The sequence below is a fragment of the Carettochelys insculpta genome, chromosome 20 (genome assembly GCF_033958435.1).
Source record: "Carettochelys insculpta isolate YL-2023 chromosome 20, ASM3395843v1, whole genome shotgun sequence".
NCBI classification, from domain to species: Eukaryota; Metazoa; Chordata; order Testudines; family Carettochelyidae; genus Carettochelys; species Carettochelys insculpta.
The window spans coordinates 24,591,970-24,612,222 of NC_134156.1; the positions used below are offsets into that span (position 1 = coordinate 24,591,970).

General features: G+C 52.8%; 1 protein-coding gene and 1 long non-coding RNA gene across 6 annotated transcripts in view; both read right to left on the reverse strand.

Moving 5' to 3' along the window:
• BAIAP2 (BAR/IMD domain containing adaptor protein 2) overlaps positions 1-9,029 on the reverse strand; it is an 87,290-nt gene extending 78,261 nt beyond the window's left edge. For 3 of the 4 annotated variants that reach the window (XM_075014497.1, XM_075014493.1, XM_075014495.1), the window contains exon 1: positions 8,923-9,029. In XM_075014497.1, coding sequence (XP_074870598.1) covers positions 8,923-8,970 — 48 coding nt within the window. In that variant the 5' untranslated portion in view covers positions 8,971-9,029. The remainder of the gene's footprint in view (positions 1-8,922) is intronic. The other variant, XM_075014496.1, reaches the window with a different exon arrangement.
• A 2,682-nt stretch (positions 9,030-11,711) lies between these two features.
• On the reverse strand, positions 11,712-15,246 carry LOC142023648 (uncharacterized). Of its 2 annotated transcripts, XR_012648277.1 has the most exons (4): positions 15,193-15,246; positions 14,306-14,507; positions 13,011-13,086; positions 11,712-11,762 (listed from the first exon to the last, which is right to left on the reverse strand). It is a non-coding gene; the product is annotated as an uncharacterized LOC142023648 (long non-coding RNA). The 2 variants fall into 2 exon arrangements; XR_012648276.1 differs by lacking the exon at positions 15,193-15,246 and having other exon boundaries at positions 14,306-14,805.
• Positions 15,247-20,253: the final 5,007 nt, after the last annotated feature.

The following is a 20,253-nucleotide window of genomic DNA, read 5'->3' on the forward strand; positions in this document are numbered from 1 at the left end:
GTAATACCGCTCAGCTCTCGGGGACTCTTATGCCTTTATTCTACTGCCAAATATGAACCTAATGCAAAGCACGCGGTCTCTGTGACATATTAAAGAGTGGGAGAAGAGACACTCCAGAAGCAATGAGGGGGGGGGGGGGAAGTCTTCTCTCTCCGCCCACCAGGAGTCCTCGCAGAAAAGCCAAGCAACGCACTCACTGCTAGGGATAAAAAAGTTTAGCTGGGCTCAGAGGAGCACATTAGAAAACACTGATGCCTGCCTGAGTGGTGGGGGAGGGAAAATTTGAAGCCAGCCAGTCTGTTTCGGGTAAAGGTTCTACAGAGTAGGAAATTAACAGAATTCTCTGAAAAGTCGTTAAAAGACTCCTTAGCTGTGTCTACACGTGCACGCTACTTCGAAGTAGCGGCACTAACTTCGAAATAGCACCCGTTGCGGCTACACGCGTCGGGCGCTATTTCGAAGTTAACTTCGACGTTAGGCGGCGAGACGTCGAAGTCGCTAACCTCATGAGGGGATCAGAATAGCGCCCTACTTCGACGTTCAATGTCGAAGTAGGGACCGTGTAGACGATCTGCGTCCCGCAACGTCGAAATTGCCGGGTCCTCCATGGCGGCCATCAGCTGGGGGGTTGAGAGACGCTCTCTCTCCAGCCCCTGTGGGGCTCTATGGTCACCATGGGCAGCAGCCCTTAGCCCAGGGCTTCTGGCTGCTGCTGCGGCAGCTGGGGATCCATGCTGCAGGCACAGGGTCTGCAACCAGTTGTCGGCTCTGTGTATCTTGTGTTGTTTAGTGCAACTGTGTCTGGGAGGGGCCCTTTAAGGGAGCGGCTGGCTGTTGAGTCCGCCCTGTGACCCTGTCTGCAGCTGTGCCTGGCACCCTTATTTCGATGTGTGCTACTGTGGCGTGTAGACGTACCCTCGCTGCGCCTATGTCGATGTGGTGCCGCGCAACTTCGAAGTTGAACATCGACGTTGCCAGCCCTGGAGGACGTGTAGACGTTATTCATCGAAATAGCCTATTTCGATGCTGGCTTCATGTGTAGACGTAGCCCTTAAGTAAACTGAAGGGGGAAGCAGCAGCACCTCTGTCCTGAAGGCAGTGCCCCCGGTTACCAACTGTGCCCCCCACCCCCCATGAATGTGGAGTTAAAGAAGCCTTGTTCCATTATCCTCCAAGGGGGGAGAACTGGTTAGAACATAGTTGAGCCTAACATCAGTGCACTAGACACTGCTGTGCACCCAGCAGTGGAATGAAACAGGTGTCTTCAATCAGTAGAGGCAGCAGATCTTTTTGTACAACGCATGCTACTCTGGACAGAGACCACGGAGCACTACAAGTCAGAGGAGGTCAGTAACATGCATGCTTCATGCATTATCCCTCCAGCAGTGTCAGACAGACCTCATTTTGATTATGCCAGCAGGTCTCTCCTCCATCTTCACATTGCACAGTACCACTTAACAATACTTCACATTGAACCTCTCTAGTCTGGCACCTTCGGGACCCCACCAGTGCTGACCCACAAAATTTGCTGAACTAAGGAGGTCAGTATTGTCTAACAGCATCACCAAACCACTGCTTATGGGGCTCTCAGAAGATGTTTGGGGTAAATTATTGCTAAATGACACAGAGTAGGACTGGTGGCTGTAAACAAACTTTATGGGACCACGGGAAATTCGGATGTACCTATGATAAGTGGACATACAGCTAACTAAAATCATGCCAGACTCCAGAGGCTGCTGGAGTACAGAGATTCAACCTGTAGTAGGCTTCTGCAGTAGCTCAACACAAGTGAAGATCAGCAGCTGTGAATGGAAAATGCTTAACGCTAGATCCATTTCCCAGGTCTGGACTGGCACGAGTGCAAGCGCCATTGCAGCCCTGGAGCAAGTGCATGCAGCTCCCTGTTTTTCCACCTTAACTACAAAGCAGGGATGCCCAATACACTCCCCACATGTGGCAAGTAAGACCCTGCATTGTGGTGAATATGGGGGTGGCCAGCCTACAACTCTGCAGCTGCAAGCAGCTCTCGGAGCCTTTAAATGCAGCTCCTCACAGCGGCACACGGGAAGTGCCATCCACCTGCTCTCTGCGTGTGCCCCGCTGCTTGGTGGCAGGAGTGTGTAGCAGGAGCAGCAGCAGCAGCTCTGGTGAGTCGCCAGCGTTGAATGAGACCGGGAGGGGCTGGGGATGCCTGGCTCTGAGGGAGGGCGTTCAGTTAGAGCAGGGGGCAGGCCCTGGGGGTCCCTGGCTCTATCAAGTTTTCTATAACAATGCGGGGGAATATGGAAAGACAGCAACAAGTGTGGCCATCTTTGAATTCCTATTGACACGGCAGCTATAAAGCCATATTATGAAGCAGAGGATCCCGGGCAGTGGCCTGCAGAGCTTTGCTGGGGATCAAGGAGCTGTTTTGTCCACTAGTGCTGACTCATCCTGTGTTTCCCAGCTGCTAAGCTCCCTTAAAGGTCAGCTAACGCCCACCTAAACGCCTGCCTGTTGCTATTATTGTTCAATACCATTGTAGCACCAAGACGCCCAGGCTCCAGCCAAACCCTTGCTCTGTTTTCTCATGTGCGGTCACCCTACCAGTCTGTACAAGGTTCCCACCCAGAGCTTAGTCAAACAACTGCCGTAATTGCTTGTCACAGGCTATGGGGTGGTGACTAGCAGGACAGGGGAGGTCAAAGCTAACAAACAGGAGGGGAAGAATCCAGGAGACATTCTCTGCCAAGATGTGGTCACGCAATGAAGGACTTCTGATTGCTAAATGGGTCACTCCAGCTTCAGAAACTCATCTCATTATCTCAGCATTAAATACCCAAACTCCAATGACTATTTAAACCCCAGCCTGTTCCACCCTGTGTTTAAAACAATGCTTCATAGTTTCAATAGGCTGAGCCTCAGCTAGAGGAGAAGCTCTGCTGGACTTAACTTAGCCTAATTTTCATTATTAGAAGGGTCAATACAGTCCTCCCACTCTGCCTCTAAGAACCCTCACGTCCAGGAGCCTGCAACCAAACAGTGAATAACTCAGAAGAACAGCGGTGCCTCTGTGTTGCAAGTACCACTGTCCCCACATCACCTCAGCAAGAACAGCCTGGCCTAATGGGACAGGACTTACGTGGGAGTCAGTCTCCACCACGCCTTCCTGCCATGAATGGGCCTTTCCTTTGGACTGCTTCCAACTCTTGCGCCACACACATGCAAATGGCTGCTCCGCAAACAGTATCGGGAGACTTCTATTGTGCTCGACACCACAGGGTAAGAGGTGAGTTTACCAGCATCTCTCCACTGGAAGGGTCTTCTACGAGAAGGGGGCCCACGCCAAAGAAGCCACAGACTTGGCCACCCCCAAGGTTTCATCTCAGAGCACCCCTGACCCTCACAGCTTCAGCAGAGAGGGGGCGGAGACCACCAGAGGTGGAGTCCCAACAAACTTTAGAGATCAAGACCAGGACCTTGAAGCAAAGCAAGCGTTGAGAGTACAGTTGTACAGAGACCGCCAGAATGTGGTGCTTACACCGGCCCATGAGACTGCTTCTCCTCTTCTAATCTGAGATATCTAATTGTCTTTGGTTAAGATATCACAGATTTTAGGACCCATTAGACTAGAACTTCTTCGCAGTTTTCACCTTTGTTTCCAGAGCAGACAGTCAGTAAGCCTAGAGATAAGGAATGCATTGATCACCACGGTCCAATAGGAAGGGATACGGCACTACAGAACACACTGCAGATCTCATGCCACAAAACTACCGAATGAAAGGCTTCAACTTGGTTAAATCACTTTAAGAACTCTGAAAATGGGAAGACCCTTGGCAAACTCTACTTGACATACAAGCCATGGGGGAAAAGTAACTAATGCAGCAATGAGCTAACTCGGCATAGCAAGCCTAAAGGTAGGGCCCAGCTGCCGAGATCCAACTAAAGGTGACCACATTTAATTGATTACTATTCCAGGTACCTTGGGAAGTGATTTGGGATTCTTTGCTAGGAGAGGAGCTTCAAAAATATGTTACCATCAACTTCCTTTTTAAAGTTCCAGTGTTGCTAATTTAGATACTGTCTGTGATAAGTGGTCTGAACACAAAGCTCAAGTCACTGTCGGAATTCAACAGCAACTGCACAATATGAAACCAGAGGAGGAAGAAGCCCCAAAAAACCACAGGGCAGAAGTAACAGTTATTCCCACTGCCACAACCATTCTGAGTCACTGCCTTGTCTAGCTGCATAGTGCATCCTGCAATGCAAATGCTTCTGGCCAATGGAGCCAAGAAGCGCAATGCATGAGACAACAGGCAGGAGCACAGGACTGTTTCTGGTCAATACTTCCCTTTCTGCCAGGCCGCATATTTCTGCCCACTGCCACACACACACAAAACCACCCACCATTTCGCTTCTGAGTCACTTGAACAAGAATCTCATTCCTTCCCTCCAGACTCAGCAATAACGAGGCAAAAGCAGCTCTTACGTTAGCAATGAGATTTATTGCTTCTGATGCACAGTGACTGTCAGGAATTCTGCCTTGATTTTGCTCAAAACAATTAGTTTAAAAAAAAAAAAAAAAAAAAAAGAGGAATATTTCCTCTGAGCAGTCCAGACAGCCTTTCAAAACCACTGCCCCCTGTGAAAAGAGGTTCGTAACATAAAAATGCAAGCTGGGCAGATGCACCCAGTAACGTAATCCATCACCACCGAGAACTGCCCCCTCTTCTGGAGGTGAGGCGTACCACTGGGTCCTTTGCCAAATACAAATGCTCTGCAAAACACAGCTCTGGAGAGGAACATTTAACCCTGTTCAGAGAGGCAGTACAGCCTTCCCCTTGCTCAATCGGTCCATTGCCAGGCATGTGCCAAGTTTCACATGTCGCCTCTGCTAGCAGCAGAGCTCCTCTCGGTTTCAGAGCTGTGGCAGCAGCTGCACTGAGACAATAAAGGTCCCCACAGATGAATCAGCACCTGGGGATAGTGGGATTACGTTGGCGGAAGGTGCCAGCTTCCTCCATCCCTCTCTGTAATTACTCCACATGTGTGGGCAGCAGATTGTAGTGGCAGCAGCAAGGGGGAGGCTGACAGCTCTTCCACCATCTCATTAAGTGCAATCATCCCCAGGGCAGGCACCAGTTCGGGACAACAATTACAAAGGGCCTTCCTAATCGGAGAGCCTCAGGACAGCCTTGGCACAGGGAGCAAAGGGCCCAGACTTCTTCGCAATATAAAAAAGAGTCACCAGAAGCCCACTGCTTGCTCCAGACACCCAGAACATCCCTGTGCCACCGGCAACTGGAGCTCCAGCTGCAAAGTGGCTACCACCACTTCCAACGGTGCTCAGTGGCTTCCCCTTCCCACCTACCTGAGCACAACATGGGTGCAACCCTACTGAGGTCTGCATGGAAGTGGCAGAGAGTCACATTTCCTCTGACTCAGAACTGGGCCCTGCCTCCCCAAACAGGGCACTGGCTGCTGCAGAAAGCTCACCTCAGCAGAGATTTGGGACCCAATGCACAGTAATGCTTGGGCAAGACTGACAGCCCATGCTTAAAAATGTGTTTGACCCAGTGGACTCCAGAGCTCAGAGGCACTTTAGGAAGGCCCCATCCCTGTGCCACCAAAGACTATCAGCAACAACAACAGGCAATGGGCCTATTTCAAATTAAGACTGGGAGAACAACTCTGTGCCACTTGGAAGCTTGTCTCTCTCACCAATGGAAGATGGTCCATTAAAAGAAGTCACCTTGTGCCCCTACCCAACTCTTGAAAACCAAGACATGTTGTCCAAGCACTTATGGTCATGAACTTCACCAGACAAACCCCGGGAAGCCCTGCACTGCCTACTCAGATACAGTGGGAAAGGGCTTCCCTAGAACAGGATTTGTAAGGAAGCTTTGCCAGGAGAATTAACATTCTCCTTAACACATGTGATGGCGTCTGCCAACGGGAAGCTATTAATGTCCCCATAAATCCCATCAAACATGCAGCAGGAAAACTGCAGACCTAGCAAACCACTATGGGGTCGAAGCTTTCACTGTTTCAAACAACTCCTGCTGACAGTTACGGAGGCCGATGGGAGAAGACCCCAAATCTTGTTTCTTGGGTCATTTCTTCTGACGTTTGTTCCTGGGAATAAGCAAACATCTAGTTTTTCCTAGGAAGTCACAGATTCCCACAGGCCATGACTCCTGTTGGACATCTTTTCTTTCTACAAGCCATCACTATTCACAAGGACAGAGCTGTTACCATAGCCTACAAGAGTTCAGTGCTTTAGTTTACTTTAAATTACCCATAAAACATACAACTTCAGAGCCTTAACTTTATTTTGAACTGAATCACTTGGATCAGCACGGAGTTGTGCTTTGGGAACCATTAGTGGACACATTTGGAAAAAAATGGCAATATCTTACTTAAAATTTGTCCATAATGCCAAGCTCCCCCCTTCTCTACTTCCAAGCTGGCAGAGCGTTCCACTGAAAAGGATTAGCTGTGGAACAGTTAACGTTGTTTTAGTTTAAGTTGTCACCATTAGGTTTCAGAGTCGATGTGCTGGTGACATGAACAGAAACAACTGACAGTTTTCAAGGCGAGTTCAGTTCACATTGCAAGACAGATACATATTTAGCCAGGACAGCTACATTTTTATTAAGTGTCTGGATTTGCATACTAGATCAGACTCAAAGTTAATTGGTGTTTGTCATTATGACTGCCACCTTTCTATCTGCAGACTGAGGAAGGCAGCACTGTAGCAGTGCATGTTCAGATGGTTCCCCTTTGCAAGCAAGTTTTTAACCCTTTAAAATTTTGTCTGACTGACCATGTAGACAATACAGAAACCCACAAAGCCAGCTGCAGCACATAGCTGTGAATCCCAAAGGGTGAATGAATCCTCCTCCTCCAAACCATGCTAACATTTGTTCTTTCCTTCCCAGAGAAATAAACAGCACAAACTTTATTCAGCTGTCTTCACACTAGAACCCCTTCAAAATGTCCCTCTTGGCCAATGCAAACAACAAGCAAGTTCAGTTTCCAAACACTAAGGTAAACAGCACCAGCATATCATATGGCCATGACAAATGAGCTATGCAACACCTTCACAACAAGCCTATGCACAGACTCTCAAAGAAATCGTTTATCACCCACCGCAAACATGCACAGCTCTTCAAAGACAATACCTTCACTAGGGCTGAGACGCCAAAAGCAACTGCTCGGTTGCATCTGATGAAGCAGGTCTTTGCCCACGAAAGCTTATGCCCCAAAATATCTGTTAGTCTATAAGGTGCCACAGGGCTTCTGGTTGTTTTTGAAGCAGCAGACTAACTCACCTACCCCCGCCCCCCATACTTACTCCGTAGCGATTGACCTTGGAGACTCTCTAAATCACCCTAGTCTGAAGACTGGTCAGTCCAGTTTACTTCTTTAGCAGCAGCTCTTATCACATTTGCTCAGCTTTAGCACATACCTAGTTCTTAGACACAGAGCCTTGTCGATTAGCCCAACACCCCATCACACGGGCCAAGCGAGCATTCAGACTGCAAGGGAAAGTTAACAGCATCTGGCACATCCACAGGCCAACAACGAGCAAGCTCGCAATGCCAGTTCTGTTAGGTCGGATGGGTGACTTCTGCTAGCGTTGCAGGTGAATGGGGCAGTGCATCCCTTCCCCGAAAGTCATGTCAAACCGTAATCGAATGAAACTTTCGCAGCTCAGAGAAGCCTCATTACTGGATTGGCCATGACAATACGGAAAAGAAAACAGGTCCTTAGTCCATCCTCCCTCTGCTAAAATGGAGTTGTGACAGCTCACACCATAGTCCTGCCCTAAGGGGATCACAGCGGGAACAGCCTTTTCAGGCTGTGCCGGGCTGAATGCTTTGGGCCTACTACAACTTCATGCGCTTTATGCTTCCAGATCGCTCCCTCGCCCAGCCATTTATAAGCCAGACAAGAGCGGAACTGCTCCAGTTCAACGCACGAGCACCCGCGGAACATCCCAGCAGAGCCTGCCCCGGCCTGAGCGGAGCACGTCCCTCACCCGAGGTCACGCAGCCAGGGAGGCGCTCGGCTGCGAAACTCTGAAGGAAGGAATAAAAACAAGCGGAAAGACTCCCAGGTGCCACAGTCACAGACGGAGCTTATCACGTGCTTGTAAAGACGACAGCCGCCTGCACCTCGCCGCGCACAGGGGCGAGTCTTTCACCCGCGTTTGCCGGGCAAGTTGAAAGGAGGTTCGCGACCACAGGGATCTCACTCTTCAGCCCGGCGTCCGCAGCTCCCGAACCCTCACTACAAGCAGCTCCCGTTCCGCCCCGCCGCGCTGGCTCTGCGGCGCTCACCTAGGCAAGGGGGTTCCCTGCTGCGGCCGTGAGCTCGAGACACGTCCACGGCCCGGCACCGGGCAGGGAGACCCGCACTCGTGCGGCACCGTTAGCTCCGTCGCTCTGCGGGGGGCGGCGAGGTTTGACTTCGGCAGCGATAAGCGAACGCAGCTTTGCGCACACCAGCGCCTGCAGCCCCCGCGCTCGGGGCAACACGCGGCTCAGCCGCGGAGGGAACCTGCCGGCGCAGGGGCAGGAGCTCGGCCGCCGGGCTTTCGTCTCAGGCGCTGCGGGACCCGGAAAACGCCGCGCCGGGCGGGCCGGGCCTGGAGCGGGAGGAGAGACGCGGCCGGGAAGGAGCCTCAGGACCTCCCCAGCCGACAAGCAGCTCCGCGGCACCTCCCAGCCTAACCCTCGGCCCCAGCCCGGCCCCCGCACACGCGGGCTGGAGGCAGCGGGGGGTCAGCGGGCGGCAGATCCCCGCGCAGCCGGGAGCGGCTGCGGGCGGGGCGCTTCCATCAGAGACCCCGCCCGGGCACCTGCTGTACCGCGGCCCACGCCCGGCCCGGCCGCGCAGCCCCGAGGGGACGGGGAGGGGCGCAGCCCGCGGGCTCACCTTGTAGACGGTCTCGGTGAGGCGGTGCACCTCCTCGGAGCGCGCCATGGCGGCGGCGGCGACGGGCAGCGCCGAGCAGCGAAGCCGGCAGCCAGCGGAGTGGGCCGGGGCGCGGCAGCCGCCCGCCTTTTATCGCCGCTCCGCGCCGGGCTCCCGCCGCCCGCCTCCGGCCCCGCCCGCCGCCGGCTGCAGGAGCCGCCCCCTCCGCCCCGCCCCCGTTTCTCTGCCCCCCGGGACCAGCACCCCACCCCCCTGCTCCCCTCTACCCGCTAGCGCCCCCCACCCTCTTCCTCCCCGGGACCAGCGTCCCCCACTCCTCTGCCCCCCCGGGACCAGCGCCCCGCGCCCCCTCCTCCCCTCTGCCCACTAGCGCCCCCCCACCCCCTTCCTCCCGTCTGCCCCCCAGGGACCAGCGCCCCCACCCCCTTTCTCCCCAGGGACCTGCACCCCCCCATCCCCCTCCTCCCCTCTGCCCCCCCAGGGACCAGCGCCCCCACCCCCTTTCTCCCCAGGGACCTGCACCCTCCCATCCCCCTCCTCCCCTCTGCTCACTAGCAGCCCCCACCCCCTTCCTCCCCTCTGCCCCCCAGGGACCAGCGCCCCCACCCCCGCCCCCTCCTCCCCTCTGCCCCCCAGGGACCAGCACCCCCCACCCCCTTCCTCCCCAGCACCCCCCTTCCTCCCCTCTGCCCCCCACCACCCCACAAGGACCAGCACCCCCATGCCCTTCCTCCCCTCTACCCCCCCAGGGACCAGCACCCCCACCCCCTTCCACCCCTCTGCCCCCCCCAGCACCCCCCACGGACAAGACCCCCCACCCCCATCATCCCCTCTGCTTCTATATTCCTGGTAAACCCCACCCTCTCTGCCACCCCACAGCTAGTGCTCCCACACAGGGATCAGCACCCCACCTCCCTCTCCCTCGGCCTCCTCACATGCCCTCTAACTATTCCAGTACTGTGGGCCCCTCACCCTGTCTGTCCCCACACCCTTCTAACACCACAACATCCCCAACGGGGACCAGCAGCACACCTCTAACCCCTCTTCCAATTTCCCCCATCTCTTCTGCCCACCCCAAACTCCTAGTCACTTCACCCCCCAACTCCCTCTGCCCCCTACAGCCCCTCTAACTACGTCCCATTTCATGGCATGTTGGGCAAACGGACGCACTGATGGCAAAGGGGGAGACCTGGGGAGAGGGGAGGGAATTTGTGGCTAGAAGGGACCCAGGGCAGATGCAGCGAATGTTGAGGGGGTAAAATGGTGAATGAGGGGAAGAGGTGCACTCACCTGGGGGCTGGGATACATATCACCACACCCCTCCAATCCCTTCCTCTTCTGGCTTAGGGGGCTTGGGTCCCATAGCTCTCCGTTCACACCCGACCTGCCTGAGGTCACACAATTCCATTTTCCCCAACCTTCCCTGGGGCCAAGGGTGCCAGGCAGGCAGCTCTTCACGTCTAGCCTAGAGGGGTCTGGTAGGATTTCCCTGCCCACCTTCCTTTGTCATCTTCTGCCTCTCTCCTCCCAGCTCTGAAAACAAGAGGACGGGGACAGCACACATACTCCTGCCCCAGAACTTCTCGTTTGCTCCACGACTGGCCTCCATCCACCAAACACGGGGGGAGCCAACAAGGTGCTCACGTTGGCTGTCCACTCCAGTGTTGCTGCCCTTGTGTGACTCCTATTCCTGGCCTTTGTTTCTACCTGCTCCTTGTAGGGTATACACTCGGGGGTAGCAGGGAAGAAGTGGGAAGGGGCTTTTTGTTTTGACGGACTCATTAACTAGTCCCAGCCGAGAGGACCGAGCTGTATGGGCTTTTTTGTATGAATGGAGGTTTCAAAGACTCCCACCCAAGGGTGGGGCACAGAATGCCATGCTGGAGCTTTTCAGGGGAGTCCTCTGAAGGCTGGAAGCAGCAGGGACTGTGCCTGGCTGACCAGGTGGATCGGGGAGGCTCAGAGCAGGCCATTTGCGTGCTGCTGGCTGGACTGACACCTCAAGGCTAAGGACACCAGGGCAAGGCTTTCAAAGGGAAGGGAAGGGAAGGAAGGGAGCCATTGTGTGCATCTTTGTCACGTTATTTTTAGTTGCGTTATGTAAGTTGTTCTCTGCTACGTCATGGGTGTGGGGGGTTCTTGCATTTAATTCCAGTGTGACAGCCCAGCAATTCCAACAAGCTGTTCCTCTGGCAAGAAAGATAAAAGGATTTGTAATTTCTCCTCATAAAACAGGCCTTTCAGGAGGCCCCTTGGAGAACGTCTCACATCTCAGCCTTGTATCCGAGCTGTCGTCTTCCCCAGCATCACATTTCTGCAGCCTTTTCATAGGCCTTATCCCCAGCCCAGTAAGGCTGAGCATGGGGAGGGGCTCCCCCCAATTCCTGGTTGGAAGCAGCCAGTGATTCTTCTCAGCTTCATTTTAAGAACCTGGAAGTGACAGTGGCATTCCTGGAATGGTTCTTGGCAGTTTTGCTTCACTAAACACACCCTGAAGAGTTCCGCTAATCCCACTATAGGACCTACCCACAAGCAGCAGGCTTGGAGACCTTCAGGGTGTGTGGCCATAGCAGGCCCCCTGCTATCCATTTCCTTGGTTTTCTTAGCTGATCACTGGTTTCTGTGTGAACAACAAGAAGTCCTGTGGCACCTTATAGACTAACAGATATTTTGGAGCATGAGCTTTTGTGGGCAAAGACCCACTTCATCAGATGCAACCTGATTTCTGTGCTTCACTCTGCAAGCATCCAGCAAAGGCAGGAACGCACTGAATTCATAGAGGGGTTACAGCTCCATCTTTTCCTTGGGCACCATGAACTCGCTGTTTGCAAACAAGATTTCTGAGAAGTAACAGAGAGAAAGCCGTGCTAGTCTATATACTATCAAAACAAAAAAGCAGTCAAGTACCACTTTAAAGACTAACGAAATAATTTATTAGGTGAGCTTTCGTGGGACAGACCCACTTCAGACCATAGCCATACCAGAACAGACTCAATATTTACGGCACAGAGAACCAAAAACAGTAATCAAGATTTCTGAGAGGTGTCAATGGTTTGTTTAGTATCAGAAGGGTAGCCGTGTTAGCCTGGTTTGTGTCTGCAACAGAGACGCAGCCTTGTTTGCCATTTGCAGCGGAAACAAGCTAGAAAACAAGGGAGAGAAGCCTCATGGACTAGTTTCCCAGGGAATCTGGTGGGAGTCCTGTTATGTGAGACATTCAGAGCAAGAGAGAAGAAAAAGTGCTGGAGAATGCAGAGTAAGGACTGACCCCGAGAAGAAAGACCAGATGGGGCTTAATGTCAATATTCTCTATGTTATGCCTGGAAAGACACTGGAACAATTTATTAGACAATCGAGTGCAAGCGTTAGAGGTTAAAAGGGTTATAAGGAAGAGCCAGCATGGATTTGTCAACAAAAAGGCAGGCCCAACCAACCTAATTTCCTTCTCCAACAGTGTTATTGGCCTAATAGTTGGGGGAAGGAGTAGATGTGATAGATCTTGCTTTTAGTAAGGCATCTGACACAGTCCCACAAGACACACTTAGAAACAAACCAGGGAAACACAGTCTAGGTAGATTTACTATAAGATGGGAAGTGGAATGGGGCTGAAGACCCTATTTAAGAAATAGTTATTGATGGTTTGCTGTCAAACTGGGGAGAGTGTATCTTGTGGGGTCCTGCAGGGATCTGCCCTGAGTCTGGGACTAGCCACTATTTTCCATTAATTACTTGCATAATGGAATACAAAGCATATTTGTACAATGTTCAGAGGACGCCAAACTGGGAGGGGTTGCAGGCACTTTGGAGGAGAGAATTAGAATTCAAAATGACATTGAGAAGCTGGGAAATTAGACTGAAATTATCACATTGAAATTCAATGCAGACAAGAGCAAAGTACTTAACTCAGAAAGGAAAACTCAAATGCATACTAAAAAGGGGAATAACTGGCTAGGATACAGTACTGCGAAAAAGATCTGGATCGCAAATCAAATATGAGACAGCAACGTGACACAGCTGTGAAACAGGCTGATATTCTGGGGTGTATTAATGGGAGTGATGTTTGTACAACATCAGAGCAAGTCAGTTACCTCTTTTTGACTTGTGAGGTTTCAGTCACAGTGCTGGGTCCGGCTCTTCAGGCATCAAACTTTAGGAACGGTGTAGCTAAGAATCCAGAAGAGAGCAGCAAAAATAGCAAAGATTTAGAAAAGCTGGTCTGAGGGAAGGTTAAAAAGCTGGTCTTGTTTTGCCTTGAGAAAAGGGGACTGTGGTGTCACCTAATAAGTACATCCAATATGTGAAGGGCTCGTACGAAGAGGGCCATGATGGCTGACAGGGGAAAAAAGTAACGGGGATTCATCTGCAACCAGGCAGAGTTAGTTTGGATATGAGGGAAAACTTTCTCATTTTGAGGGAAATTAAATTCTAGAGCAGGCCTCCGAGGGAAGTGGTGGGATGCCCACTGGTGAAGAGCAACTTGGACAAACCCCAGTCAGGAATGCTCTTGGCTTACATTGGTCCTGCTTCAACACAGAGGACTGGGCTAGGTAACTTTGTAAGCCCCCTTCCAACCCTATGATTCTGTAACCAGCCTGTGGAACTCCTTGCCAGGGGAGCTGGTGAGGACCAGGACTTTAACAGGGTTCGAAAAAGAACTAGATCAATTCGTGGAGGTTCGGTCCATCAATGGCTCTCACCAGGATGGGTAGGAATGGTGTTCCTGGCCCCCTGTCTGGCATTGGCTGGACATGGATGACAGGTGAGGGATCGCTTGATGACGATTCCCTGTTCTGTTCACTCCCTTTGGAGCACCGGGCCTTGGCCGCTGTTGGCAGACAGGACACTGGGCTGGATGGACCTTTGGTCTGACCCCGTGTGCCTATTCTTATGTTCTTAAGCCCAGCCTTAGTTTAGTTACACCATCAGCTTTAACACGGTCATGACTGGCAGCATCTCCCAGGGGACGCCTACCGTAGCCTTTGGATCTCTGCCTTTCATAGTCAGCTTCCTGCAGAATTCCGAATGTGAATCTGGGCTCCCAACAACCCTCTCACGGGACCCCCAGTTCCCCTTCTGTCTGCGGGTGTTTTCTAGCCGAGAGATAACGTACCAACTCACAACACATTAACATCCGCCCCCGACTGCCGCTGGGGTGGAGCAAAGTTACTGTAGCAACACCACGTTATGTAACCCTCCCAGTTTGACTGCAGGTGTGTGAGAGAGTGGGAGAGCGAGCTGCTCTCGAAGTTCCAAAAGGGCTCCTTTTTAATTATTACACTGCAGTGCCAGTCTCGCTCTCCTGGCTGGGTCACGCGCTCCCTCGCTGCAATACATTAGCTCGCACCAGAGCTATTTAATGGCTTCAACAAGCACAACAAAGTACCAGGGAGAAGCTGCAGCCTCGGTGCCTGCAAAGTTTCAGCCAGTTATGTGGGCTAGGGTCTCCTCACTGACGGAACGAGCTGCTAAGGAAAGGAGACTGCAAGAACCGTGTCTGAGGCTGCATTCGAACGGTGTGGGAAGCTTCCAGGCAGCGAGATGCAGCCAGGTGTGGAATCGTTACGCCTGAGGAGGGCTGGGGTGTCCTGTGAAAGGCAACCCGCTGAAAGGCTAAAAAAGAAAACACGTGCATAGCTGACCACTAACCAGTGGAACTCCCCGCCACAAGATACCGTGAAGGCCAAGCACTCAGCCAGGTCTCCAAAAAGAACCAGACGTTTACATGAGCAGTGAAAACGTAAACCAAGGACGGGCAGCCCTGAACAGTGAGCGGCTGCAGGAGTGGCCCTCCTTCACCTGAGTGGGACAGGGCAGCCTGCAGCACGCTGCAGTTCTGCCTGTGGCCCTGCGACCCCTCTCCCCCATGTGCCTCTTGTGTACTGGGGCACCAGATCCCCATGCTTACCTGCTCCTTCCTCCTCCCTCCCAGCACTTTTGGGGCCACTAATCACCTCATTCACTCTCCTTCCCCTCCCGCCCAGGGCTGGAACACCATAAACAGCTGGTTTGCCGTATTCCAGCTCTGGGAGGGGAGGAGGAGGAGCAGTAAGGAAGTGCAGGACTGCACTGCCTCAGTGTGGGAGCAGCCACAGGTTCCTACTGCTTGACCCATTTCAAATCAGACAGGCCCATCAATGCTTCTTGTCCATGTAGTACAGGGAATAAGGGTGCGTTTGCAGATGGCTGGACTCTAACAAGCCTTCTCCATCATTAATTGCCATGATTCTGTGACACCCGGTCTCCATGTGGGAGAGGCAGAGACACACTCACTGCGGATTTTAGGCTCTTAGAAATTCTTCCTTGAAAATCCCATCTCAGCTCTGACAGCAGCAGGTGTTTAAACTGCACGCTCCATCCTCCCTCTCCGGCATGGGCTGAAATTAGAGGATATGCAGGAAAACGAGTTCACATTAGTCTCCTTGAGCCCCTCCAAACAGTGTGCTAGGAGGCAGGAAAATGCACCTGCAAGTGTCAGCTTGTTAATGAGATTACCAGGACATTTGCACGCAGCCTCTCTAATGCAGATGGCTTCCCCGCTAGAGGCCTAATAACGCTGCCTGCTGCCTGTACCGCCTGGGTGTGCCCCTAAACACCATTCATTTTTTAAAGAATTTTAACATGATTTTCTGGAACCTGGCCTGTTGTTTTAAGGACCATACAAATGGGTTAGAGCAACAGCGGCGGAGCTGCTGCTTCCTGTGGATTCTCTTTCCGAGCAGGGGCTTTTTGTCTTGCAGCTAAATTTTGGTCCAGAGCAAAATCCTGCTGCCTTTGGCAAGCTGGTATTTTCTCTGGTCCTTATGGCCCGTAACAGTTTTGTTTGCTGGATTTCATGAGTTTACAGCGAAGGGCTTTTTGTTTGCAAACATGAAGAGGACGTTAGCTTTTGTGTTTAATCTCCTTGAGGGCACCAGTAAGCAACAGCCAAGGCAGGGATGCACCTGGCCAAAATTCTCACTGCTTTCCAAACGGTTTTGGTGAATTTGTCACAATAGTAGAGGCACTTGCAGGGTTACAGCAAACAGCTGATCCAAACTGGAAGCAAAAGCTTCCCCCAGATACAGGAGCCAACCCGGGACAGTCGCTGCCACCCAGTGGATGTAGGTAAGAAGTGTCGTACATATAAGTCAAGCCAGGGCTCCAGTGTGTATGAAATACACAAGCCATTGAAACAAACAGAGGAAACTGGGCTGTTTGAAGCTTTTTTTGGTATGTGTTATCAAGCTGTACTGCAATACACAACTAACACATCCAGCACACAGAACCCTATACCTCACCGCAGTTTTAATTCTTGTTTAGAGGATTTTCCTATTGGTCATTTGTTGACAGCATAACAAACTATTAAACGAGCTAATGCCATCGGGGTCTCTCCCATTTCCAGACATGCCTGAACTTCTACTGCTTCACAACAGTCCTCCAAGTGCTGTCTTAAAGAACAATGGGAGGTGAGCAAAGATCAGCCAGGGCATGTGCGAGGGGAGCTGCGCTGGCTTCTGGGGGTTACTCCCACGGCTGCATTGTTGAAATAAGCAGAGGTCAGAAGTAGAAGCTGGGATTTATTGTTGTTGTTCGTTCCTGCCCACGTTCTGGGCACTGCACTAACCACAGGGAGACGCAGGCCCTGCCCTGAACAGTGATGATGAATAGACCCAGAGCTTAAAGAATGGCAAACCAGGCAGGCGGCAGCTGCCAGCACCCAGCTAATGCAAAGAGTTAATCACAAATACACAAATAACGTAGTATTGTATATTCGTGTGTGCGTGTCAACAGACATTCTCTCTTCCATACACACACACACAGCTCTAAAGGGCTGAAAGCTCTGGCCTAGCTCAGCTTTGCCTCAGGAAGTCCTCGGGCAGGTCGCTTTTCAACGCTGGAGCTCAGACTTACACGATCTCTTTCGGCCTTAGAAGTCTACGAATCACTAAGCAACGACTGTCATAACAGAGCAATAAATAATAAGCTCCAGGGTTTCTCCCAGCCCAAGTGATCAACAAGCACCAGCAAGTCCCAGGCCCAGCCCCGCTCTGATCAACAGCCCCAGGCACACAAAGAACCTAAGTGGCCCCACCTCCTGGGTGGAAAGTTTGCAAAGACTGAGTCACACTGCAGACAGGTTCCAGGTCGCCACGCCATGGCCACAGACCAAGCACTCGCTTATCAAGGGCGAGACCCACACGTGTCCCTTATTGCGCGGCACCCCCAGCAGTGTCAACAGCCAGAATCACCGAACCCTTTAGGGGTTGCCAGCCAGCCAGCCGGGAGCCCAGCTAAGGAAGAGACTATTCAGACTGAGGGCTTATCTACACTGGCAGGGCTGCAGCTGCACCGGGGTAGCACTTCGCACTGCTCTGATCAGCGTGGGCACACCTGCTCCCGGGGAATCAGGAGCTGCCTTGCTGGGAGAAACCTTGGCATCACCAGCCCTGTCTGCACCATCAGCGAAAGCAGCACAACCGTGTTGCTCAAGCGTGAGGAAGTGGCGCCGTTACACCGACATAGGGGGTAGTGCAGACAAAACCTGACGGACTGTGATTTGCACAGTCCCAGAAGCACGCAGGAAATCACTCACCCCGAGCGAGCTACTTACCCTGCTTGAGTCTGCCACTGCTCAAGGGCATACTCCACCTTAGGCATGCTAGGCATCCCATCCATGCCAGCGGGACTGGCCATGCGTGTGCCCCAGAGCTCACCCAGGCCTGGCCTTAGGACAAGGTGGTCGCCTTGGGCTCCGTGCCTTCAGGGCCCCATACTCCAGTTGACTATAGCATCCACCACCCACTGGCTGGGGCCCACTATCAGCTTACTGCCTTGGGTCTCCACCCATTGGCCAGGCCCGCTGTCAGCCTACTGCCTTGGGTCCCGCCCACCAGCCAGTCAGGACACACTGGCTGTGCCCTGCTGTCAGCGTACTGCCTTGGGCCTCACCCACCGGTCAAGCCCCGCCATCAGCCGGCCGCCTCCGGTCCCTGCTCACCAGCTGTGCTCTGCTGTCAGCGTGTTGCCTTGGGCCCCGCTACCTCTTCGGCCAGGCCTGAATTCACCAAAGCACCAATTTTATTGAGCTCCACCCAAAGCCCTGCACGGGTAAAGTTAAATACCCACAGGCTTGTGGCCCATCATTTACTTAATGGAAGGGACTCGTGCAGTACGGAGGTGGGGCAGGGTGGGGTGAGTCGTCTCACCCAAATACAGCCAGGGAACAACGAGCAAGGATTTGTTTCAGCGTCTCAGGATTCATGCAAGCAGCCACATTAGCAGTCAGTTATAAAGCTGCTCTCTTGACAGTTGGCAGCTACTGCGTGGAGCTGAAGGTACCATGGTGATGAACACGGATAAGCGTCGGGAGAGCTGCATGGCTCTCATAAGTGAGGCAGGAGGGAGAAACCAGGCGGGGGGAGGGCCGTCTGGAGGGGCTTTCCCACACACCCCTGAGCAGGGGCGGGCCCACCAGGGGTTTGCAATGGACATGTGCGCCAAAGCCACCTGAGCACCACAGACAGTCGCACCCTTAAATAGGTTTTCAAACTATTAGTCACAAAACGTGCAATAAGCATTTACCTCCCATCCCTGCAAGGCCACAAATGGCCAGAGGCTCCCAGCGCCGCCACACTCATCGCCTCAGCTATCGTTGGCTTCGACTGAGACATCAGCTGGCAGGAGGCGCTCCAGCTGCAACCAGCCTCACTCACTCCATGGAGTGGCTCAGCAGGGATGCCAGCGCGTGTGGAAGGGGCCTGTTTCCTGCTCCTTTCAGACACCATGTGGGTAAATACAGTGACTCTCCGGCAGTGAGTTATTGAGGGGTGCAGAGTACGGCCTGACAAGGATTCCAGCTCCAGGGTGCTAGGTGCTGCACTGTAAGAAGACAGTTCTGCCCTGTGACGTGACACAAAGAGGCAGCTGAAACAAAGAAGGTGTCCCAGAGGAAAAGAGGAGCAGATTTCTTTATCCTCAGCTTCTTCCTCTGAAATACAAAGGATCCAGTGGAGGCTGGGCAGTAAGATGAGGCCGTGCTAGAAGCTGGTGGTGTACCAGTTCTCACCCCTGACCTCCAGTGCAGCTTCCCCAGGGACAAAAAGCACCACAGTCATTTCTGGAAGTCGGCCCTCAGCCTGCCCTGGTGCGCTAACACAACACACTGAGGGTGAATGTGCATATGTGGTTGTGCACACAGCTGTGGGGCCCGTAGGACTGCAGTTCTCTTGTTCCTGGGGCAGAGGGCAGTGTGGGGCCTGGGGGAGGGAGTGTTAGGTTGAGGGGATTGGAAAGGGCTCTATGTTTTTATTTACGGATGTGGAAATGGGTACACGTGTTTTTCACGATATAACGCAGACTGTAATGCACTCAGAGCATGGGACAGGCAAAGGCCAGGCTCCTGAGGGTGACGGGAGGCCTGCTCCAATATGTCACAGCCCCTATGCTGCTAGAGGAAAGATGTGACTCCCTTCCCCCAACCAGGAGGCGTGGCCGGCCACAGCAACCCAACCGAGTTCTGACTTATTACAGCCATGTCCCAGGCAGCTCCAGAGCTGTCCTGCTAGGGGTGATACTCAGAGTGGCAGAGCGTGAGCTTCAGCATGGCAAGACGAGGAGAGCGGGTGCAGCTCAGAATACGGCAGAAACCAGAAAGTTAATGTCTTCAGAGGCTCTCTTGGAACAGTGGATTGGGCATCTGCCACAGCAACCCTGCCTACCAATGTGCCTTGTGGACAGCCCTTTCCTGTCAGCCTGGCTGCAAATAAGAGACTCGCTGAGTCCCTGCTGCAGAGAGCTGTTGGTTTGTCAATGCAATTCTACCCCATTCTCTTCCTCGTCCTCTTGGTAAATTTCACTGCCAGCTCAGCTGTTGGCTTTGCAGGGGAACAGGGCCGAGTTCCAGCTCCTCTGGAACAAATCCCACAGGCAGCTAGCCCATTAATCTGGGCATCAGGAAGAGCCCGGACGAAACAGCAGCTTCCCCTCTGAACGCCTCGTGGTGAGAAGCGCCAGGGAGGAGGCCACAAGTACGGAAGAGAGAGGAAGTGGGTGGGAGGACAAGATGGATATAGATGGATAATGAGGACAAAGCAATGATGAATAAAGAGGAGGTGGGGGGGTGGGGGAGATGGGAAGAGAGGGGGCAGCCAGCTGGACGTAGCCTGGAATTGCTTTGAAGTGTCGCAGGGGAGGCAATGGAAGGAACGGAGAGCTGGAGATACGGACATGCTGGAAAACAAGACAGATCTTTGGTCAATATCACATTTCACTGACCCCATGGGGGCTGGTGGAAAAAAAAGCAAAATTCACTCTCCTCTCCAGCTGTGGCACTTGGGCCTGGGCTAACCTACT